The sequence below is a fragment of the Heteronotia binoei genome, chromosome 9 (genome assembly GCF_032191835.1).
Source record: "Heteronotia binoei isolate CCM8104 ecotype False Entrance Well chromosome 9, APGP_CSIRO_Hbin_v1, whole genome shotgun sequence".
Classification (NCBI taxonomy): domain Eukaryota; kingdom Metazoa; phylum Chordata; class Lepidosauria; order Squamata; family Gekkonidae; genus Heteronotia; species Heteronotia binoei.
The window spans coordinates 83,684,389-83,709,132 of record NC_083231.1 but is presented as its reverse complement, the minus strand read 5'-3'; the positions used below and the strand labels follow the sequence as shown (position 1 = coordinate 83,709,132).

Below are 24,744 nucleotides of genomic sequence, written 5' to 3'. Positions count from 1 at the left end.
CGACGCAAAAGCCCCGGGACTACACGGCTCTTCCTGGAGCTGCGCAGCAGTTTGTGCGAAATCCGCGCAGATGCAGCACGGTGAAGAGGGACGTCGGTGAAGAGGTAAGTGGGAAAACGGCCAGAGAGAAGCAGATATGGATAAATCAGCATTTCCATGTACAAAAAATAGCTTTCTATATCCTTCAGCACATTCAGATTATTTTGCTACACATAACTAAATATTTCAGAATCCCTGAAGTGTTTACATTTCTCCAACTTAAAACATCCTTTAGTTAATAAAAGCCCTACTGTGGTGGCAAATCTAAGGATTTTCATTGTTTTGATGTGGGCCATCCAGGATTGGCTCGCACTCTGTCTCTGGCATGCCATTAGCTGATTCTGCTCTCCCCCACCAACCACTGGCCCTGTCAGGTGAAAACCCCACCAGACAGCCACTGACCTCTGAGGGAGACAGTTCTCTGCTGACAGGTTCTCCTGGGTGCTCACTGATCACTATTGCCTCTCCTCAGGGCTCACTGTAGGAAATCCGAGACAGTCCATCTCCCCCCCTCCACAAACAATACTGCCACAAAGCGAACAGTGAAGTGAATAGTAAACTGTGAGAGATGTTCATGAGACAAACAGTTGCAGTTACTTCTCTTCAACTTACACAAGAGGAATGTTCATTCACAGCAGGGAGGAGCCAGTTCAACAGCAGCAGATAAACAGACTGATACTATAGAATGTATTAAGCCCCCTTTCCACCTGCAATTACTCTTCACTCTTTCTATTCAAATTAGGCTACGGTGGGCTCAGAATGGACTCAATCTGTCCCATGGGTCCATAGGACACAATGGACTCAGTTCTATCCTATCAGCCCATAGGACAGATTGGAGTCCATTCTATACTATGAGCCCATTGGACAGAATGGACTCCATTGCATCCAGTGGGCCAATAGGATGGAATGGAATTCCTTTTGCTTCCCCACTGCCTGCAAGTGGGACGGACCAAAAGGGAGGCTTGCAATGGCTCCCTGCCTCTTACAGCCACCAGCAGAGTGGGTCCACCTGTCAGCTGCTTGCTTTAAGAGGTGGGGAGCCATTGTAAGGCTTCCTTTCACTGCTCTGCCTGCAAGGAGGAAGGGGTGATGTGCATGTGGTTCTGCTTCTATAAGCAAAAAAGATTAGTGACCAGTTTTGCACTAACTCTGGAATTTAGGATGGACCTATGGTTGTTTGACATTAAAAAAGGAGAGAGGCAACTGCATCTCTTCATGCCTGAAACAAAAAAAAAAAGCTTAAAACAATGATACTTACTCATTGTCTCAGGAGCCACATGTGGCTCTTCTGAGCACTGTTCCACAAGCTGGGTTCTAAAACAAAGGTCCTTACCCTGTAGGGCTTGTGGTTGGTTGGTGAACTTGATCTTGAAACAGTGCTACCAGAAGAGCAGAAAAACTGTGAGCCTCCCTGTGGTGCAGGCCTCATGCCAGGGATGGAAGTAAATGTGACTGTTTTGCTTGATATGGCTATCTGCAAGTCGTGGAATAAGTAGCTGAATACCGTTGGCTTGAAACAACAATTGTATAATCCACAAGATCACTCTACTCCACAGGCCCTCTGAAAAAGAAATATCTCCACCCCAACTGAAGCCTATAGGAATGGTGCCTGCCTTATCTTCTGGGGGTGAAAATTCCAAATGGTGGTTAGAAAAGCCCACCCAAGCTTCATCTCAGATAAGGATGATTTATGCAGAAAGTCACTATTCATGGATCTCTATGTCTGGGCATGTATATTTAGGTTGATACGCAAAGGTAATGTGAAAAGCCATGGATTGTAGGAGACATATATGGTTCCACAAAGGCATTTTCCAGTTCCAGAAGAGATGGTATCAGTATAGAGAAGAGTCACAGAATGTAGCCTAGGGTTTCTTGTGCTACTTGAAGGATGCAGGACAGATCTGCATTATGATTTCAACAGTTTCAACAGTGCATAGTGAAAATAACATCTGCAAAGGTACACACTGCAAAAATGAAGTAACAGCCAAATCACATGTGACAGCAGGTTTCTGTGATCAGAATCACTGATGTGTAATTGATGCAGAAAAAATAGTCATGGGATGAAAATTTGGATTGGGACAACAGCGCAGGGAAGGAGGGGTTACCTCCTCTCAAGAACAGTACCCTGCTGTGTCCTTCCTCTAAAATTAACCTTGGTAGAGAAATATATGGCAGGCACTACACATGTAGAAGAAGACTAGAACAATCATATTTCCTAATCTGCTATCCCTCATACCACCCAGTTTCCTATGGTACTTTCTCTGTAGGATCAATGATCCATCGGATCAGGTAGCTCTGGAACTAAAATCATGATTTGGATCCACAGGTCTTCTAGCTTGGACGTTATGGAGCCTTAGCTCTATCAAGTAGCCCACTTGATGGATCTCGAGGAAATTTATTTATTTACCTTCATTGGGACCCTCAGGTGTATCCCCAAAGATTTTTTAGTTAACAAATGGGTGTGGAGTGGAAAGGAAAGAAGGCCAAAGCCATTCCTTCTGCTGTGCTGGATTGCAGAGCAGAATTAGGGCACAAAGTACTTTTAAAGGTGAGTTCTTGGTCACATTTCTGCCTCGAGTCAAGTTGAAGTTTTCCAGCCTGATCCACATTACACAAGATGTCTTGTGTAATGAGACTGTAATGTACTGAGATCAGAGATGCTCAGATGGCAACATGCTTTATTAGCAAGTACATCACAAAGACAACATGTTAGGGCCGGGTCCCCTGTTATATACATTTCCCGGAACAACCTTCTTCCAATCCTGGCAAGTTAAACTTCCCGCCACTGATTGCCATAGCCAGGTTGCATTCGTCCCTTCCAGGCACCGCCCACAGGTGTGCTGTGCTGTACTTTCTGAGATGAACGCCAGACACAACACGCCTCCCCCCCCCCCCAGTTCAAGATAAATAGTCTTTCAAATGAGCAGGCGGCTGCCACTCTCTGTGTGACTGCCGAGGTTCGATCTGGGGAGTTGGGGCTGCTGCCAGGGGTTCTGTAACCTTTGCACTCCACACCCATTTATTAACTAAAACCGCTGCCAGGGGTTCTGTAACCGCGAGGGCTTTGGGTTGCGGTCGGCAGAGCATTGTCTCGAGCCAGTGAAGGTATGTCCCCCGCCCTGTAAGGCTCCTCCACCAGTGAACCGGTGAGCCCAGCAGAGTTGCTTCTTGCAGTAGCCCCAAGCTCTCTCCGTTCTCCACTCCCCCTGGCCCTGCCGGTTCCTCTGGCAGGGTGCGGCGGCAAAGCTGGTCTATGTGTCTGAGGAGGAGCTGCCCCCCTTCCGACAACCTCGTACAAGCGGGAACAGGTGAGCTGCAGCACCCGAGCTGGTATCCACTCTGGCCAACTCGCAAAGTTCTTAGCATAGACTCGATCCCCCAGAAAGAACCCCCTAGTGGCCTCCCTGGTCTCTGGGGAACCGCGGAGGTCCGGAGCCCAGTCGGGATGTAGCCTATTGAGCAGCGTGGTTTATCTCCTGCCCATGAGTAACTTGGCAGGGCTTACACCCATAGCTGGATTAGGGTTGATTCTGTTCTTAAATAGGAAGGCGGCCAGTCGGTGGTCCCAATCCCCTTGGACTATGCGATCCAGGGCCTCCTTGGTTGTGTGAACCATGCACTCCACTTGGCCGTTAGTGGCAGGGTGAAAAGGAGCAGACCGAATGTGATGGATGAGGTACCTATTCAGGAATTCCTGGAACTCCCAGGAGGTAAAAGCGGTGCCGTTGTCTATCAGGGATTCCGTGGGTGCAAAAAACCCTCCGTAAGGCTCTGACTGTGGCTGTGGTGGAGGTGGAAGCAACTGGGATGACCTCCAGCCACTTCTTGTAAGCATCCATCAAAAGAAAGAATATTTGCCCCTGGTATGGCCCCGCAAAGTCTAAGTGTAGCCAGGGCCACAGCACCCGATTGGATTCCCAGCGGTGAACGGGGGTGCCGGGCAGATTTGGCCGGGACTCATGGCAGGGCGGGCACCTCCTAACCCACCCCTCTATCTCTTCATCCATACCCGACCACCATACATAGCTCCGCGCCAGAGCTTTCATATGCACTATCCCTGGGTATGTCTTGTGCAAGGCTTTGAGCACTTGCTTCCGGAGTGGGGGAGGGACCACCACTCTGCTGCCCCAAAGAATACACCCTTTTTGCAAGGAGAGTTCCTCCCGGCGGGAAACAAATGGTCTGAATTTAGCATCCAATTTGACCTTGGGCCAACCCCTTCCCACCCAGTCTGAAACGCGTGCAAGTATGTGGTCTCTACCCGTGGACCTGGCTACCTCAGCTGCATGGAGGGGCCGCTCTGGTAGAGACTCCAGAAATATCACGTGGTGGACCCGGGCCGGATCAGGGTCCATCTCTGACAGTGGAAGGCATCTGAGGACGTCTACGTAGTCCATTGCCTTGCCAGGGCGGTACACAAGCTTGTAGGTGTATGAGTTGAGGAACTCGTTCCACCGCAGGTCCTGCTGCGACAGGATCTGCAGCGTCTGGCAGTCTGGGGCAAGTAGGCCGAGCAATGGCTTGTGGTCTGTAGCAATTGTGAAGCGCCTACCATACAGGTAGTCGTTGAATTTGTATATTCCCGCCATGATTGCCAATGCCTCCTTATCTATTTGGGCATAGTTGCGCTCAGCCTGGTTCAAGGTCCGAGAGTAATAAGCCATTCCGGGAGTTGGTGGCCCAGGACGGCGCCCACTCCATAAGGGGAAGCATCACAGGCTAAAATCATAGGGAGGGACTCGTCAAAATGGTGGAGTATCTCATTTGAAAGCAAGATGTCCTTTATCACCTGGAAGGCCATGGCCTGCTTTCTTTCCCAGACCCATGGGCCACCCTTGTCTAGGAGTCTGTGTTGGGGTTTTGCCAGGGCTGCTTTGTGGGGCAAGAATGAGTGGTAAAAGTTCAGGAGCCACAAAAATCTTTGCAGTCTGCCTTGCAAGTGGGGGCCGGGGCCTGGACTATCGCCCTGGTCTTATTGGCCGTTGGGTGAATTCTCGCAGCGTCCACCGCAAACCCCAGGAACTCCACCCTTGGCACCTCAAGTGAGCACTTCTCCCGCTTCACCTTGAGACCCGCATTCTGGAAACGGCAGAGCACCTCTCGAAGGCGGCAGCAGAACTTGTCGGCGTCAGGTGCCGCTATCAGAACATCATCGAAAAAGGGTTGTACTCCGAGAATACCTTTCAGGAGAGAGTCCATTAAGCTTTGGAAAATTCCCAGAGTCATGCTGACCCCAAATTGTAGCCGCCGCACCTTGAAAGCACCCCGGTGCATAACTATGATCTGTGCCTCAGCTGTTTGCTCATTCACCAGAAGTTGTTGGTATGCTTGGGCCAAATCCAGCTTTCCGAAAATCTTAGAGCCAGCCAGAGAGGCGAGGACATGGCTGACCACCGGGACGGGGTATGAATGGTCCTGTAGTGCTTTATTTATTGTGCATTTGTAGTCTGCAAAGATGCGCTCATCCGCATTCGGCTTGACTGGGGTAACTATGGAGGTCTCCAAAGTGGCGTGGGAGACGGGCTGTAGCACCCCCTGGGCCATAAGGCGGTCCAGTTCAGCTTCGATTTTCAGCTTAAATGCAAACGGAACCCGCCAAGCCTTCAGCCTTAAGGGCCTAACCGTGGGGTCCAGCTGCAGCGCGATAGGTGGCCCCTTGTAGGTTCCCAGAGGCCCATCGAATATTTCCGGAAACTCCCGGCACACTTGGTCGAAATTGTGGGCCTGCATGTGGTCCTCCCCAACAATTTTGATGCCCAGGGGCTTAAACCAAGCCAATCCCAAAAGGGTGGTGAACTGGTGCTTCACCACAAGTATGTCCAGGACCCCTTTAAATTTTTTTAACTCCACCCTAACTCTGGCCCACCCCATGATCTGCACTGGATTCTTTTGAAAGTCCTGCAATATGAACTCTGCAGGCCACAGGGCCGGCCAGTTGTGGGGGCAGAGTTTACTGACAGTCTCCTCCGAAATTATGGAGATGGAGGATCCTGTGTCCAATTCCATCAGGCAGGAACCCCCCTCAATCAAGACTTGCACGTTGATCTTGCCAGGGGTGTCCAGGGGCAATGTCATTACCTGGATGTTGTTTGAGGTCATCATGTGTGTGTCTGTCGAGTCGTGATGTGAGGACTGAGGCCTCTTGTTGGTTCTGGCTATGCAAGCTCGGATGACATGGCCCACTTTCCTGCAGCTTCTGCATTCTGCATTGCAGTAGGGGAAGTCTTGGCACTCGTGTGGATCCCCATAGCTGGTGCACTTGGTGCTTGCCCATGGTCTGTTTGGTGTTTTCAGCTTGCTGCATGGCTGGCAGCAAAGCTGGTGTGCTCCTTCCTTGTCAAAGCCATCCGAGATCGAGGCAGTCAAAGCCATTCGAGTCTGTTTGAAGGCAGTTGCCTGTTGAAGTGCTTTCATGAGGTTGATGTCTTTGTCCTCTTATGCTAGCAACTTTCGGTGCATTTTCTCCTCCCTGACGCCAACCATGAAGCGGTCCAGCAGGATCTTTTCTAGGTCCCACGTGAAATCGCATCTCAGGGCTAATTCATGGAGCTCCACAAGATACTCAGTGGCGGACTCAGCTTGTCCCTGCTGTTTCATGTAGAATGTGTGCCTGCGTGTGAGACGGGACGGCTGGGGCGCCATGTGGTTCATCATTGCCCTGGCCAGCTGGTCGTAAGTGGTCCTCATGAGGGTGGTCAGCACGATGAGTCGCTTCATCAACTGGATGGTCTCCACCCTGCATGAACTCAGGCGAAGTGCCTTCCTCTCTGCTGCTGCTTCCATTTTGTGCAGCTCTATGTAGTAGTTGATCTGGTCCACCCATGATTCCCATAAGTCGGGCCAGGTGATGTCAAATGCCGGTAGGGTTTCTCCGGGAGCAGTAGCCATGGCCTTGGCCACGGAAGCACTAGAGCTCAGGGCACAGGACTTACGGGTGGCTGGCGGCTGCTCTCTGCTCATCGGTATCCCATCCTCATTACCAGTGTAATGTATTGAGGTTGGAGACATTCAGATGGCAACATGCTTTATTAGTGAGTACATCACAAAGACAACATAGTGGGGCCGGGTCCCCTGTTATATACATTTCCCAGAATAACCTTCTTCCTGGTCAGGTCCAATCCTGGCCAGCTAAACTTCCCACCACTGATTGCTATAGGTGGGCTGCGTTTGTCCCTTCCATGCACTGCCCACAGGCGCGCTGTTCTGTACTTTCTGAGATGAACGCCGGACACAACAGAGACCTAAAAAACCCATCCACAAAACAAACCTTGGAGCATCCCAGCCCAATCTAGTTCCCTGTTATGATGAAGATTAATTAAGGAGGGAAGAACCATATTTAAGTCCGTGTTCATGTGTTTTAAACTGAATTGTTATATTTAAAAATTTGCTTTATTTTTTTTTTAATGTTCATTGACTTATGAAGCCTGATCAGGTGATTCCATAATGCTGAAATGCTGGGGGAAGTGATGACTTTCAAAGGACGCTGCTGGATTAATTAAAATGCTGGCAGAAGAGCTCTGTTTTACAGGCCCTGAGAAACTTAGATAAGTCCTACAGGGCCCAGATCTCCAGCGAGAGCTCATTCCACCAGGTAGGGGCCTGGACTGAAAAGGCCCTGGCCCTCGTTGAAGCCAGCTGGGCATCCTTAGGACCAGAGACTATGAGAAGACCTCAGAGTTCGGGGGGGGGGGGGGGGGGTTTCATATGGGGAGAGTCGGTCCTGAAGATATGCAGGCCCCTGGCTGTAAAGGGCCTTAAAGGTAAGGACCAACACCTTGAACCGGATCCAGTACTTGGGAGGTACCCAGTGCAGTTCACGCAGCACCAGATGCATCCACACCCATGTGGGCCTCGATGCCAACAACAGGGCTGCTGTGTTCTGTACCCACTGGAGTATCCAGAGCAGGGTCAAAGGAAGCTCCACATAGAGAGAGTTACAATAGTCTAATCTGGAGGTGATCGTTGCATGAATCACTGTGACTAGATCATGGGAGGTAAGGTAGGGGACCAACTGCCAGGTCCACCTCAGATGGAAAAAGGCAGCCCTTGCAGTGGTGGTGACCTATGCCTCCATAGATTCAAATAAAACACTTTTTCTACTTATAATACAAAGATAGCAAAAAGCAAGAAACATCTTCTAAATAATAAAAGCTTGAGTAACAAAGTCTGGTTCCTTTTTACACTGAAATTTAGGACATATTTTAGTTTAGTTAAAAAATCTTTAATAAAAGGGCTCCATGTATTTAAAGGTATATTGAAGTCATTGTACTTTACTCCTGAGTTCCAAAAGCCATCATTTTAATATCTGGGTGTCTAAACCAACTCCCTAATCCATATTTAGGAAATAAAAGCCATCCACTTTTTCTGAGGAGATAATTAAAAAAAAAATCTATCCCATAGGTGTTTCTTGTACTCTATTTTACAGTTACTGGATGCTGTTTGGGGTGGTGGAAACTGGGCTGTCTTGTGGGATGCACAATACAATCTGCAAGTGTACACAAAACATTAAAAAAAAGAATATGGCATAAAGAAGAAAACTGAAGATAAATACTATATGGAGCTCATTTATCTTCACCGCTCTATACAGGACAGAAATTCTTTTAACAAGGATAAAACAGGATTGATCTAGAAAAAAATACTCATCCAAGACAAAGCCGATTCATTGTTTCTAAATCTGTAGTGGTAGTCCTGACCTGAATAGTCTAGGCAAGCCCGATCTTGTCAGATCTCAGAAGTAAGCAGAGTCAACTCCAGCAAGAACTCTGATGAGAGACCTCCTTGAAATACCAGCAGTCGGGAGGAAGGAAGCAGGCTCTATTCAGTCACCTCTCTGACTATCCTCCAGACCCCAAGCAGAGGTCAGTCACCAGAGGTCAACATAAATTCCAGGTGCAGACATGCACATGTGTGCATGTGCACACACACACACATGCATATACAAAAATTCTCTAAATAAATAAATCAAAATTTCAAGCAATGAGGGGTGTGATTAACAAGTTCCTTTGAATCTTTGTTCCCCTCTTAAAGTAATGCTCAACTGCACTCAGTATAATAATAATAATAATAATAATAATAATAATAATAATAATTTTTATTTATTCCCCTCCCTCCCCGCCGAGACAGGCTCAGGGCGGCTTACAGGACATGGCAAAAGCCATGTTAAAACAATAAAACAAGATAATACAATTCGATACAATTAACAATTAAATATTTAAATAATCTAAAAACAATCTAAAAATATAATCTTATAGTGCTACTATCTCAGTTATAATAATGATGGCGTGATGTTTATTCCAAGTTCCATCTTAGAAGGCTAGCCGGAAGAGGGCGGTTTTGCATGCCCTACGGAATTGGCTAATATCCCGTAGGGCCCGCACCTCTTCCGGCAGCTGGTTCCACCATTGGGGTGCCTTTATAGAGAAGGCCTGTTCTCTAGTTGTTTTTAATTTGGCCTCCTTTGGCCCAGGTACTTCCAGAAGGTTTTGTGAACTGGATCGTAGTGCTCTCTGGGGAACATATGGAGAGAGGCGGTCCCTAAGGTAGGCAGGTCCTCGGCCATATAGGGCTTTAAAGGTAATAACCAGCACCTTGTAACGAACTTGGTATACAATTGGCAGCCAATGCAGCTCCCGCAGCCTAGGCTGCACATGTTCCCACTGGGGTAGGCCCAATAGCAGTCTGGCTGCCGCATTCTGCACTAGCTGCAGTTTCCGAGTTCGGCACAGGGGCAGCCCCATGTGGAGGGCATTACAGTAGTCTAGCCTCGAGGTGACCGTTGCATGGATCACTGTTGCCAGGTCATTGCGTTCCAGGAAGGGAGCCAACTGCCTCGCCTGCCTAAGATGAAAGAAGGCGGATTTGGCAGTGGCTGCTATCTGGGCCTCCATTGTCAAGGAAGACTCCAGTAGCACTCCCAAGCTCCTGACCCTGCACACTGGTACCAGTGATGCACCGTCAAAAGCTGGAAGGGAGATCCTTCCCTCTGGACCACTGCGGCCTAGGCAAAGGACCTCTGTCTTCGCTGGATTCAATTTCAGCCCACTCGACCTAATCCAATCTGCCACAGCTTGCAACGCCCAGTCCAAATTTATAGGGACATCGGCAGCCTGGCCGCCCATCAGTAGATAGAGCTGGGTGTCATCCGCATACTGGTGACAACCCAGCCCATATCTCTGGGCAATCTGGGCAAGGGGGCGCATGTTGATGTTAAATAACATCGGGGAGAGAACTGCTCCCTGAGGCACCCCACAATTAAGTAGGTGTCTCCGGGACAGCTCTCCCCCAATCGCCACCCTTTGTCCCCGGCCCTCCAGGAAAGAGGAAAGCCACTGCAAGGCTAACCCCTGAATCCCTGCGTCGGCGAGGTGGCGGGTGGTCGACCATATCGAACGCAGTCGAAAGGTCTAACAACAGCAATACCGCCGCACCACCTCGGTCCAGATGTCACCGGAGATCATCCATGAGGGCGACCAATACTGTCTCTGTCCCATGGCCAGGGCGGAAGCCGGACTGGAATGGATCTAAGATGGAAGTGTCATCCAGGAAACTCTGTAGCTGCAACATCATAGCCCTCTCTATGACTTTGCCCAAAAAGGGCAAGTTTGAGACCGGCCAGTAATGAGCCAATTTGGTCTGATGTAGCTTTTTTCAGGAGGGGGCGGACCACTGCCTCTTTCAGAGGGGGGGGGGATATGTCATGCCTCCTTGAGCATGATTAGTAATCATCTGTGTTTGGGGGGGATTTTTTAAACAGAAAACTTTAAAATAATATTTTTTTCTGCATACTTGGACAATTCTCCACTGCCTACCAACAGGAACACAACCACCAAGTTTATGTTTAGAAGGAGCAATGATATTCAGGTACATTCAGTGACTCAGGTGGCACCTTTTCTTTAAAAATGTAGCTCCATTAAACCATGTTTATATGTCTAATATTTTCTGGATGCAACTATTTCTTATAAGGTAGTCAATATTAATCTCTGACCAAATAGATGTTATTTGTGATTTGGACAAAAATGAAAGTCACCCTCCTCCTTCAGCATCATGTAAAATTTTACTGTTGTAAAATAAGAAAAGGAGGTACATACAGGGTTGAGAAGGATGGTTAGAAACAGTTCACCTCCTCGGATGCTTTTGTCTAATTCTTGAGAGCCCCCAGGATATTCTTTGTAAAAGATTGTATGGGTGAAAAGTCCACATGTCTGCCGAGGGAGAACCTGAGAATAAAGCAGAAGTAAAGTTCTACAGGGTTTTTTTTAAAGTGGTCTCAGTTTTTAGGTGAATTGCTGCTCCCCTCCCAACATTCAAATGCCAGCTCAGAATCTTGTCTCCCTTTCTATTAGAGATATGGGAACTCACCATAGAAAAATGGCTGCAGAGGGGAAAAACAAAAGTGTGGCCAATTCTTTCCCTATCCCACCTCTGTTGGATTCAGACTGCACAGCATATGTATGCAGTTATGGTTTCACCACATGTCCACTTGGTTGGTGTCAGTGGCTTGACCACATCACTGCTACTCTGTTTCTATATAGCAGGGGTGGCCAACAGTAGCTCTCCAGATATTTTTTGCCTACAACTTCCATCAGCCCCAGCCATTGGCCATGCTGGCTGGGGCTGATGGGAGTTGTAGGTAAAAAACATCTGGAGAGCTACTGTTGGCCACCCCTGCTATATAGTAACAAGTATGTAGTAAAGCTGGCTTCATCTCAGCTGCTACAGATGTCAGATAACTAGGTAGATGCAAGAATTACCAAGCAGGTGTTCTTTGGGCTGAATCTACAGAATTAGGTATGTTCTAGAATGGATGCTTTGAATTTCCTACTAAGTGGCTCTTTGTATTTCCAGATTGTAGTTATTTTTGAATTAAATTTGTAATTATTATAATTGGCCTTTACCTCTTCCATAGGCATCCACAATACAACATAATGTGAAAAGAATCCCCCCAAACATCTGCAGAAAAGCTCAACACCACATCTTTGAACCTAAATATCGTTATCTTAAACAACATATTAAAGGAAACATCTTTTAACCTCAACTTTCTTCATTTCATGGGCCCAAAATAAATGCGTATGAACATGGAATCTATTTTATATACAGATCCAATAAAATCTACACTTAGAAATATTTTCAAAAAATTTGAACCAGTATACAGTATTGATGACCTCTAGTAAATGTTTCTGATTCCCATCAGCCTAGAATTTCTTTGACATTTCCCTTGGACATAATAGACATCTGTGCTTTTTTTGCTCCAATCTGTTTGCTGTTGCTGCTTTGGCTGTTACAGCTGCCAACCAGCTACAGCTTTTTATATCAGCAATGGGCCAAGTTAATTCTACAGAGAGATGACCTTGGATGAACATCCTTGACCTTGTGCCATGACATTTAGTGGAAAATATGAACAGCTGCCCTCTCTTTGTACTGGCTAGAAATAATTTCACTTCCTTCACTGTGATGATTACTTCTTTTACCATGTCACAACACATTGGCAGGAGAAATATGTGTGCCCATCTGAGTTTGTTGGGAACATGGATAAGGCATGCTGAAATCTGACACTGGAGCCATAGGAGTGACTGCAGGCTATGTTCCCTTACAGTTATTGTCTAAATGATCATGTTCTTTATAAGGCATTTTCTGACTATATGAATGAAATTTGCAAAAGGAATGCATCATTTTGCCTGTTATTTGGCCTACATAAAGCAATTCAAAATAATGGAAAATGTTTGCATAAAACACTTCAAGCCCGTTCATGTCAATTGCCTAATCATCTTCCAGTTTATACTTTGGATGAGAACTGGATCCTCGACTGGTTGAATCTCCTATTCAAGCAGAGTTTCTTAATTTTTTTCTACCATCAATAGATTTTAAATTCCACTCTGACAACTCCAAGCAATATGGAAAACAGCATTGCCTTTAGACATTTCTACAGAGATACGATTATGAAGTAATGGAAATGCAGTGTACCATGATGCCATTGTGGATGAAGCCCCGTCTGTACCGTGCAGGTTTCAGATGAGGGTACTCTTCAGTGCTGGTAACTTTAATACCCCACACTTTCTTCCAGGCTTCATAAAGCTGGATATGTACTGGATAAACACCAGAATGGTGTGGAGCAACTGCATAGCCCATGTCAGTTGGAATACCATGCTCCTGGGGAAAACGAAACAAAGAAATCAACGTATTGTATAAGATTAAAAAACGGAGAACACCAACAACTTTAGCTATACTGAGAGCAATTGGCTGGAATTGATTATCTGTTGATTGTCGGTAGTGTGTGTGTGCATATTGCTGACCTACAGACAAATATTTTAGCTGTAGAGGTATTATAAATGCATACCAAACATCTTTACCAGAGCAGGAAATCTGTGTGCATGCTAAGAGCAGCAATCCCTCTTTCACAAGTGCCTTTCATCTCTCTGAAAAAATATCATTAATCCATCTCCAGCCTTAGTTATTTTTGTCCCTCATCTCAATCATTTTAAACAGCTGTAAATAAGAAGAAATTCATTTTGTACTAAAATGGCATTCTGTAACAGAAGAAGTTACAGACAGAATTGGCCTTTAACACATCTTCTGTATCCTAAGAGTGTTAAATACTAAAAATTTCTGCCCATGATGTCATGTCAGCTCCGAGTTCATTATTAATTAATCATCATTAATGACTATTCAAATCAAAGGTATGCTGGAATAACAACATGGTCTGAAAGTAGCAGGGAAAGAGTTACTGAAGGGGCAATCCTAAACAGATCTACTTAGAAGTAAGTCCAATGTTATTCAATAGGAATGATGTAAACTGCTTTGGTCCCTACCACTGTGGAGAGAGACTGTTTCTTCCCTAGGTGGAGGCTGCAGGGAGAGGGGCAGGCAATGTAAAGTTAGAGGGGCAGATAAAGGGAAGGAGATAGGGTTGCCAACTCCAAATTAGGAAATGGAGATTTAAGGAGTGGAGCCTGGAGATGGTGAAGTTTGGGGAGGGGTGGAACTTCAGATACAATGCCATACACTCCACCCTCCAAACCAACCATTTTCTCCTTGGAAACCACTGTTGCCAATCTACAGGTGATGGCTGGAGATCACTCAGAATTACAACTGCTCTCCAGATGGCAGAGATCAGCTCCCCTTGAGATGTGTGGAAATGAATGCCTTCATTTGTGTGGGTGGGAAGACAGCAAGGATAGAGGGACACTTGCCCAGAATCTCTTTTTAGAGCCCATTGTATTTTCTCTTCAACGAGCCTTATTCCTAGTTCTTAATAAAACCATCTGCTTTGTTAGTGAAAAGCCTTGAGGGACTCTTTTTCTCTCTCAGATAGATTTGGGGGAGGGGGCTGTACTATAACTTGCAAAACATCCTAACACCACTCCTAGTTACACCCACAACATTAATTGCATTCATGGAGTCTGAGAAAATCAACCCCCGTCCCTACACACAACTGCTATGCTCTGGTACTCCCAAGGATGACAGGTGCTGATGAATGCTACAATCAGCACCCATTGGTCCCTGGCCACATCTCCACTATCACCAATGAGATGGAGTGACTGAAAACCAAGTGCTAGTGGAGGGATGCTATGGCTCTGGGTCTGCAGTGCTTAGACAGTGTCATGGCAGCTCAGGGATGGCTACTGGGCACCTTTAGTGGCTGATGGCAGTTGCTAGGGATATGGACAAGCAGCAGGAGTATATCCAGGGCCTGGATCTCCAACAGGAGCTCATTCCACCAGGTGGAGGCCCGGACTGAAAAGGCCCTGGTCCTTGTTGAAGCCAGTCAGGCATCCTTAGGACCAGGGATCACAAAGATGTTGTGCAGCTGACCTCAGAACCAAGGGGGGGGGAGGGGGGTGCTCATATGGGGATTGCTCATATTCAGCAATCTGAATTTAATCCAAGGCAATCTAGATTTTCAGAGAAATGGTTTCCATTCATTGACTATGTTTCCACACATGTTCTACAGCCTTACACCTGGAATATCTTAAACTCCTATATCTTTAATTCTTTCTCTCTGTTACCTTTACTCTTACTCTATCCCACATGTGCTAGTCAAGGTCTGAATTTTACTACACTTGCCATTCACAGCTGAGCTTTGCCCTTCTTATTACCCTCATACACTCTGAATGTATGGTTCTTTATAATATTACCAATCTCTGTATATTGTTAGTTATATTATGCCTCATCTAGATACACAGTATATTTTGAAGTTTTCTCAATCACAGTTTATTATGTACTAAATATAATACTGTATGCATTACTACCAATTTTAGTTTGGTTCTGTATTAAACACATCATTTCTCAATAAAAAGTTAATTACAAAAAGAAGAAGCACAAGGCTCTCTTGGGGGTATACAAGGAGAGGCTATCTCAAAGGTATGAAGGTCCCTGGCCATTAAAGGTTAGCACCAGGACTTTGATCCTGAACTGGTACTCCACTTGAAGCAAATACAACTTCCATAGCACAGGAGAGATGTGAGCTGTGTGTGGGGTACCTATATGGATCCAGGCCACTGCATTCTGCACCAGCTAGAGTTTCTGGGTATGCCTCAAGGGTAGGCCCATGTAGAGCGAGTTACAGTAATCCATTCTAGAGATGTGTGCTGCATGGATTACAGTGGTTTGGTTAGAGTGAGACAAATAGGGGGGCATCTGCCTGACTTGGTGAACTTGGTAGAACACCAGCCTGGCATGGTTGGAAACCTGGGCCTCCCTAGTCAGTGAGGCATACAGGATCACCCCTGCACTCCAGACAGTAGGTGTCTGTTTCAAGGACACACTGTCCAGAGATGGGAGTTGGGGTTGCACACCAGCATCTCCCTGGCCCAGATACAGAAACTCCATCTTAGAAGGATTCAGTCTCAACAGGCTCTACTGTAGCCATCCCACCATGACCTCCAGTCCCTCAGCCAAATTTTCTAGGACAGTATCTGGCCAAACCAACAGATAAAGTTGGGTGTCATCAGCATATTGATGACAACCCAGCCTGAAGCTCTGTACTAGCTGGGTAATAACATCAGAGAGAGGATGGCTCCCTGAGGCACATCACATATCAGGGGGTGACTGGGGGACACCCTCTCTCCCAGCACCAACTCTGTCCCTGACTTTGGAGAAACGAGGAGAGCCACTTCAGGACAGTCCCTCAAACTCCTACATCAGTGAGGCGGTGGGCCAAAAGATAGTCACTGACCATGTTGAATGTTGCTGTGAGGTCAAGCAACAACAACAGCATTGATCCAGCTGCCTACAACATTTGCCATGACTTCTAGGTGCACGTGCGCACACGCACACATAAAAATACAAAAATAACAAAAAATTATGATAGGTATGGTATGAGCTTTTGTGAATCACTGCTACTGAATTCTTGCTTTTTTCTAGTACTACAGACAGACTGGCATGGCTACCCATCTTGATCTACCTTAAATGTGTCCTGTCATAGTAATGGACTTGCATTACTGGAGTTTCTTGGCTCTGTTAAAGTGTATATATGATACTTGGACCCTGTGGGTTCAAGAAACCTAGTCTGTGCCAGAGGAAAAACTCATAACTACTCCATATCTGTGACTGATGCACTATGCTTCTATCATTTGACAGTAGAGAAGGACATGCTTTACTAGGGTGTTCTTTACCTACTGGAAATGCAAAGAAGAAATGCTTATGACAAAAAGCAGGGAAAGAGATGTCTGGTACTGCAGCTGTTAATTATTAGAACCCTGGAGGTTACAATTAAATTAGCCATCAGATTCTTTCAGTGGGTAAAATTCACAAGTGTTTTTAGTGACCTCCACCAAGATTTTGTAATTTTAGAGGGCAGCTTGTTGAGCCTGCAGTAGAACAGCTAGATGGAAGTCCAGTAGCACCTTAAAGAGAAAGAAGATTTTAAGGGTCAAAGGTATCCCTTCGCCAGATACCAAGATTTTATAGGAGAACATCCATAACTGACTGAACAAACAAAAACACTTCCATTTATACATTAGATTTATAAGCGAGATGGATAAGATCGAAAAGGGTGGTCAGAAGGTATCATATTATTGAAAGGAAATTAAATATCCTTCTTTTTATTGTCGCTGGAGATGAAATTCAATATGTAATAAACAGGAAGACATTTTTTTAAAGATACAAGACTGTATAGGAAGTGTAATCTGCAACTGATGCACTGTGCCTCTATCATTTGATATGTGAGACCTGATCTCTACAATTTCTCTGAAAAAAAACTGAGTCTTTGTAGTAGTTGCGTAGAATCGTTTGAACATCAGTACATTTGCAGTAGAAACGAATGGAAAATTCTCCTTTTGGCTTCATTATTGTAACATAATTTGCTTTCTACTACATTTCAGTTCCAAAATTGAAGCATATGCAGCTTGCTGCAGATGGAGTTCCTTCAGTTCCATCACCATCAAGTATTTCCAATTAGCCCTCTCACTTCAGGATTGGATAAAGAAATATTAACCCATTTTGTTTTAGATAGAGCTAGGCCAGGATAGGAGCAAAATATGGTGGTTCAATGTAAAGTTAGATTAAAAGTCAGTGTGTTATGAGTGGAATTGTCAGAATCTGTCAGCTGATCTGTGGTACAGACAAAGATTTTCAAAAATCCTAAAATGGCTCCCTCGCTCACAAGATTGCTAACTGACTAGGAAACAATAACAACAACTTGACCTCTGTTAGATTTAACAATGGATGAATCTATTGAATCACAGTAAATATTCTTACCTCGCATGCCTACAAGTAAATCTAAAAAGAAAGTACCCTTCAAACAGGTAGCAGCCTTAAGCCCCTCCCACATTACTTTGCTTAAAGAAATGTTATTAGCCAGATTAGCAAAATAAAAAACACCGGTAAACATAAATGAAGGAGAGCATCCATTAAAAGTGCAATGAGCATCTTCTACGAAACACACTACAAGTGAGTTTTTTGAGCTCCTGTGTCCTGGACAGATTAAAAAGGTAATAAAATCTTCACCCCTAATTTTGGAGTGGGGTTGTGGCTCAGTAGTACAGCTTCTGCTTTGCTTACAGATAGTGCCAGCTATAATCTACAACATCTCCAATTAAAAGGCAGTATGCTATGTGAAAGACCAATACCTGGAAGCCTGGAGAGCTGCTTTCAGTTAGAATAGACCATACTAGCCTTGATAGACCAATGGCCTGACTCCACATAAAGCAGCTGCATGTGTTCACCACATCAGAGTAAAAGGCAACTCTGTTAATTCAGGCCTTCTTCCAAGCATGCATATGAACAAGTTTTAAGACAAACTGTCAGTGGAGCAACTGCCTGCTTCAGCATGACAAATCCTGTTTTCAGCTGGGTGAAAAATAAAATGGGTTTCGTCCTCTGTTGGTGCAACAAGGCCGCAATGTGAAGAAGTGATCCCTGCTGAATTGCTTTCAGAGTTGTCAAAAGGAGAGAGGTGATATGAGGCTCTCAGCACTTTCTAAGCTGTCACCTTGCTGAATTAAAAGATTTACATAAACTCTTATCTACTTTTAGTGCTGGGATGGCTTTTCGAGTATTATTGTTCGGGTAAACTGAGACTTCCCCTAGGAGATTATTTCTCACTGTATCAGCTTATTGCATTATTTTTTTTTTCTAAAACAAACTTTCTTTTTTTGGTAAATGTACCTACAATCTTTCTAGTTGTTAATTCTGAACATTCTAAAGAATTACATGTATCCTGCCTTAAAACTCCAGCTTTACCCTATAACTGTTAATGTTTATAAATTAATGTTTGCATTGCAAAACAGAATTCTGGGCCCAATCCATTTCCAACTAGATGGAATAGAAAAAATTCAACCAATTTTAATGGAGCTGATTGCATTTTGCCTGGCTCTTTTGAAAAAGAGAGGGAAGGTTAGGCTTTGAGCCCTAGAATCATACAGCAGAAGTCAATACATATAATGAGATTTTTTTTTTATTCCTACCAATATCAGTTCACAGTTCTATATTGGGGCAGGACAAATAATTGTTTTTAAAATAGCAGGATAACTTTAAAAGCAGGAGTCCAAGGACAACTGTTGTGTGAGTCATGATTTGTTGATAAAGAATGATTTGCATGTACAAGTTGCCAGTTCTATCCTTGGCATTCTTGTCCAATTCAAGAAATATCTGGGGACTTTAGGGTGGGTGGAGCCAGGAGATTTTGGGGGTGGAGCCAGGAGCAAGGTTATGACAAGCACAATTGAACTCCAAAGGGAGTTCTGACTGTCACATTTAAAGGGATCACATACTTTTTAAATGCCTTCTCTCTGTTGGAAATAGTGGCACCTTCTTTGGGGGCTTATAGAATTGAACCCCCTGGTCCAATTTTTTTTAATGTGTGTGTGTGCTTTGGGGGGGGGGTGTTTTGAGGAAAGGCACCAGATGCTATGCTGAAAATCTGATGCCTCTACCTAAAAAAAAGCCACTCCAGAGCCTCAGATACCCATAAATTGATTCTTCATTGTATCATATGAGAACTGGTCTCCATAGGGTATAATGGAGTGCCCAGTAGAAATTTCCCTCCCCCCCATTTTCTGATAACCCTGAAGCAGGGGGGGGGGGATTGGCGATTGGCACCCCTAGGCAAGGCTGGCCCTAGGACCTGCAGTGCCCCCGGCAGCCTTGCTGCCTGCTGCCCCCCCGCCACTGCCCTCCTGTCCCCACTCTCCCTGCCATCCTTTCACAGCCCAGTGGTGGGGAGAAGCAGTGGCAAAGGGGAAGACAGCAGCAATTGGGGTGGGGAAGGAGGTGGGAAAGGAGGTGAGGAGAAGTGGCAGCAAGGCAATGGGGCAAAGACAGCAGTGATTAGGGAGAGGAAGGAGGTGGTGAGAAGCGATGGCAACAAAGGGAAGAAGCAGTGATCAGAGTGGGAAAGAAGGTGGGGAGAAGCAGCAATCAGGGCAGGGAAGGAGGCAGGGAGAAGTGGCAGCAATAGGGGGAAGAAGCCGTAATCAGGGCAGGGAAGAAGGTGGGTAGAGGCGGTGACAATGGGAGGAAGAAGCAGCAATAGGGGCAGGGAGGAAGGCAATTGGGACAGGGAGGGAGAGAGGCAGGGAGAAGCGGTGGCAACAGGGGGAAGACAGCAGCGATTGGGGCAGGGAGGGAAGCGGGGAGAAGCGGTGGCAACTGTGGAAAGAAGCAGCAATTGGGGCAGGGAGGGAGCTGAGGAGAAGTGGCAGCAATGGGGGATGAAGAAGCAACAATTGGGGCTGGGAGGGAGGGGAAAGAGGCGCGAAGAAGCGGTGGTAAAGGGGGAAAGACAGCAGAGATTGGGGTGGGGAGGGAGGGGAAGGAGACAGGGAGAAGTGGTGACAAGGCAAGGGAGAAGACAGCAGTGATTTGGGGAGGAAGGAAAAGGATTTTTTAAAAACAAAAGGTGGGGGTGCCCAATTTGGTGAGCCTCCAGGGCTGGCATCCTAGGCAAGCACCTAGTTTGCATAGTAGAAGAGCGCAGCTCATTAGGGAGATACTATGAATGTGGGAAGGATCCTATTGAATTTTTAGGCTTGCTGGTTTGACTTAAATATCCCAGTTTCGATTTTGCTTTGTGAAACTGTGAACTGAGGCTAGATTAAATTTTTCCACTCATGGAAGGCACTTTTGTCAATGGGACAGAATTATTAATCTCCCTGAAATGTTCCTAAAGAATGGAGGACAAGACTTTTCAAGTGATTGGTCAAGAAGAGGCCTGGAGGGAAACTTTGTGTCTTCATCCCTTAAATTTTGGTTCAGTTAAAAAGAAGAAGCTCCAAGACTGCGAGAAACTCTATAAAATTCTGGGGTGGACTGGTGTGGTGTTGTCAAGAACAGAGTTCTAACTTGTGTCAAAATTGTGCCATGGAAGGATTGCTGGGGCCTCTCTCTCTCTCATCTTAATCAACTTTACTGGTTTGAGGATAAAATGGAGGAACAATGTTGTAAACTGCTTTAGGTCCTTATTGGGGAAAAAATAGGATATAGTTATCTAAATAAATAAATACACTAAAAGAGAAGTATGGCCTCAGGCAGCTTTATACCTTGGAAAGAAAAAAAGGAGAAGTTGTTTTGTAGTTTTCAGAATTATAAGAAGAGTTCAAAGTGAAACATGGGTACTGCAGAACTAGTATTTTTTAAAAAATTGAAATGATATTTTTTTTCTTTTTGACATTTGGTTTCAGAAAAGCTTTGGTACTTTTAAACTTAATTCAGCCTATTTCAGATTACCTGTGAGCACATTCAATATTTACCAAAGTCAGCTATCAGTTCTAATGGACCTTTCAGTTTAGCAACAGTTACTAACTAATTGCAGTTGCCTTGAAGAAGTTGGAATATTGTATGACCAGAGCAGCCCCATTACGCAAAGTCAAGGAAACAGAGCCAAAGTGAAGAAAACAGGGGTGGGTGAGTAGGATGCATTGTGCAGTGTATTGATTGGGAAAAGTGCCAAAGGATTTTCAGTTCAGTTCAATTTTTTTTCAGCCACTGGCCATGAGAAAAAGTTGCAAACAAAGCAACAGCTAAACAAACGAGAGGTTAAAACAGCCAATCGATAAGCATATACTACAATGCCTATAAATATATATAACAAGAGGTTTTGACAGATGTCCAGGATCTTTGAACTAAAGGGACAGCATTTAAAATAATATATCCTTGATGCTCACCGACAGGACTCTTTCCCCTTCCCACACCAAAATAAAAAAACCAGTGAATATATTTCTTCATAGCAAAGTTACTTCCTCTTACTCCACCCCTTTTCCAGTTATAAGAGGATGGGCTACTTTCTCTATACCATCTGCAAAAAATGTAGTGTTGAATGAAAAATATGGAATTCGGGAATGTCTGGAAAGGCTGCTCTCATTTCATCCAGTGCAGTAAAACTACAATTCTTTCTTTGTGTGGCATGGTCAGTTTGTTAATTCAAGGTGCGAAGACTTAGAGTACAATGCTCAAGGGCTTCACATTGCTCTCTGTGTGGATACTGTCTTGTAGCACAATCCTCAGCAGACTTACACCCTTCTAAATCTATTGAAATCAGTGGTTTTAGAAGGCTGTGACTTTGCTCAAAAGGGCGCTATCAGATATCTGTGGATATTTTTTTGTTTGATATATATAACTGGGTTATTGGTTTTGAATGTTCTGTTTTCTTATGGAACAGGCAATATATCCCTTAGAGGCAGAGGTTACTGAGAAGACAACCTCCTGACAGGAAAGAGAAACCATAGCTGAGGTCAAAGAAGCTCCTGACAGTGATGCAAGTGTGAATTATTATTTTTCCTTCCCCTCAACAGGGTGGGTGCTTTACAATTATTCTGTACATATCGGAAAACTTTTCTACATCTAACATTAACAGTCATTTTTGTAGACACATTAGTGTCAGAACTAGACAACTGTTTTCAAAAATGGTGTTTTTATAGAAGGCTTTTTAGAAGCCTGCCATTCAACTTATTTGGCAGCCATTTGAAGCCCATTTCAATATTTAGGACGAGTAAGGCCAATTATCATAATTTTACCACAGTCTTCTTGATGGGCTAATAGATATATACTGTCCACAAATAGCCTCCATACCCTGAAAAAGACAGACAAAATTTCAGATTCTAGTCTTGGGCAAGATATTAAATCTCTTTCCTGCTATGGAGTTTTGTCTTCTGCTTGTTGTGTTGTGCCTCAGGTATCAAAGACCAATTGTTGAGTTGTCTGCAAAAGTTGAAGGTCACATATTTTAATCTCTACACTGAGGCAAGATTCTCTTTAGCAAAATATTCCTGTTACCCTGTTAGAATAACATGGGCTAACAGAAAAGCGATGAACATATTCCGGTTCATACTTGGAATTCTAATTCCCAGGTCAGTGAGGAGGGAGCTGCTTGTTGATTTTAATGGAGTTGGGTCACATCCAATAAAAGTAGCCAAGGTTTGAGTAGCTTTAGGACAATAAAAGTTGAACCCCACAAATATACATGGCTCAAGCAAAAATATGCTGCAGGAAAGGATAGTATGGGCTGGAAAACAAAATATAAGTTTCCAGAAGCTGCTAGGATATGGTCTTATGACTAAAAATCCCATGGCTCAGAATGTCTGGAAACAAGGCCTTTTTTTTAGCAGGATCGCACAGGAATGCAGTTCTGGCTGGCTTGGTGCAAATGAGTTTCTGCTGAGGCTTTTCTACGAAAAAAGCTTTATGTGAAACAATGGTGATGTCAGGGGGTGTGACCTAATATGCAAATGAGTTCCTGCTGGGCTTTTTAAACCCCCCCCCCCAACAAAGCCCTTTATAGAACATTTTCACTACAGATTGATCACAACTGTATAAAAGATTCCCAAGTCAGATACTGTAATTTCTATGCAGGCTTGAGCTTTGGTACCTCTCAAGAAATGACTATATGAAAGGAAAAGAATAGGTTAGATTGAAGGAGGAGGTGAAAATATTAGAGTGCAGATTTTCTCCTGTCATTGATATGCCCAGCTCAGGTATCCATGTTCCTTTTCCTCTAACCAAGTTCCTTAAATATTCCTGGCTCTTAGCCTTCGCAAGAATCCTAGTGCCCTGGATGAGGGTCATAAGCTATTTCGATATCGAGGGATGAAGAAAATATGAATTGTGAGATTGTATATTTGGTCAGTCTTAGAAACTGTAGTAGGATACTGGGTAGGAAGCAGTTTTCTAATATATCGGATCAGATCCATTTAGCTTCAGCTGCCATATTCCCCAGCCTCCAGGCACAGGACAGCCATGGCACTGAGCTTCTCTTGCTGGAACCAGCCCGTTCGATCCTCCCCTCCGCTCCACTGCCCAGCAGCTTGCCGCTCCTACATAGACAACACTTATGTGGGATGTGTCAGTAGCAAGGAGGACAGTTAGGTGAGACTGAGCAAAAAGGCTGCCTGAATCCAACCTTCTTTTAATTATAATGGTAAGCTAGATTCATATTATGAAAAGGCAGGGCAATACTGTTTGGAAAATCAGAGTTTTGCTTTTGTTAAAACAAGCATGCAGAAGGATAGCAAATTAGCAGACAGTGGGTAAAAATGCAACACAACCTGGGCTTTAGGAACTGAAAACCATGAGAAGATGCAAGATCACTCTGAGTTAATGGATGCCAGCTCAGTATTAGACATCAGGGAGGCTGGTATGTTATGAAGATAAATTTCTTATAAGGAAGCATTTTTTATTTTTAAAAAGTGCTCATAAAGGAACAATGCAACTACAGAGTTTAGTATTAAGAAACTGAAGTATTATCAAGAAATAAAGTCATAGTTTGTATCCTCATTTATCAACTGACTTCTCATCCAGAAGGATTCTTAAGAGTCCTCAACACCCAATAAAAGTGATTACAGATAACATTTTATTATCCATTCAGATGGGTAACTGTGTGGATATGAAGCAGCAGAACAATATTTGAGTCCATTGGCACCTCTAAGTTTTATTCAAGGTATGAGCTTTTCTGTGCATGCACACTTCTTCAGATACATTGTAATGGAAGTTACCCTCCAGAATTAAACCCAAATAAACAGTAACCTAAGCATGTTGTTCGTGTTTGGTCCTTGCATCTGTTAAATATCTTCATTATGCTTTATGCTAATTTGCTGCCTGCCTTCTACCTTTATGTATGAATTATAACTTCTGTTTCATTATATCTGAAGAAGTGTACATGTACACAAAAGCTTATACCTTAAATAAAACTTTGTTGCTCTTAAAAGCGACGACGATTATGATACTGGATTTATATCTCACCCTATACTCTGAATCTCAGAGTATCAGAGTGGTCAC

The 24,744-nt window shown here is 44.6% G+C and overlaps 1 protein-coding gene across 3 annotated transcripts in view; it reads right to left on the bottom strand.

Annotated features, from left to right (window-relative positions):
• LOC132577249 (bifunctional heparan sulfate N-deacetylase/N-sulfotransferase 4) overlaps positions 1 to 24,744 on the bottom strand; it is a 217,437-nt gene that overhangs the window by 90,296 nt on the left and 102,397 nt on the right. For all 3 annotated transcript variants that reach the window (XR_009555816.1, XR_009555815.1, XM_060246867.1), the window contains exons 5-6: positions 13,000 to 13,185; positions 11,127 to 11,255 (exon numbers count right to left, since the gene is read on the bottom strand). Coding sequence is in view for 1 of the 3 variants with exons in the window: in XM_060246867.1 (XP_060102850.1) it covers positions 11,127 to 11,255; positions 13,000 to 13,185 (315 nt within the window). In the remaining 2 variants the exon portion in view is untranslated. The remainder of the gene's footprint in view (positions 1 to 11,126; positions 11,256 to 12,999; positions 13,186 to 24,744) is intronic.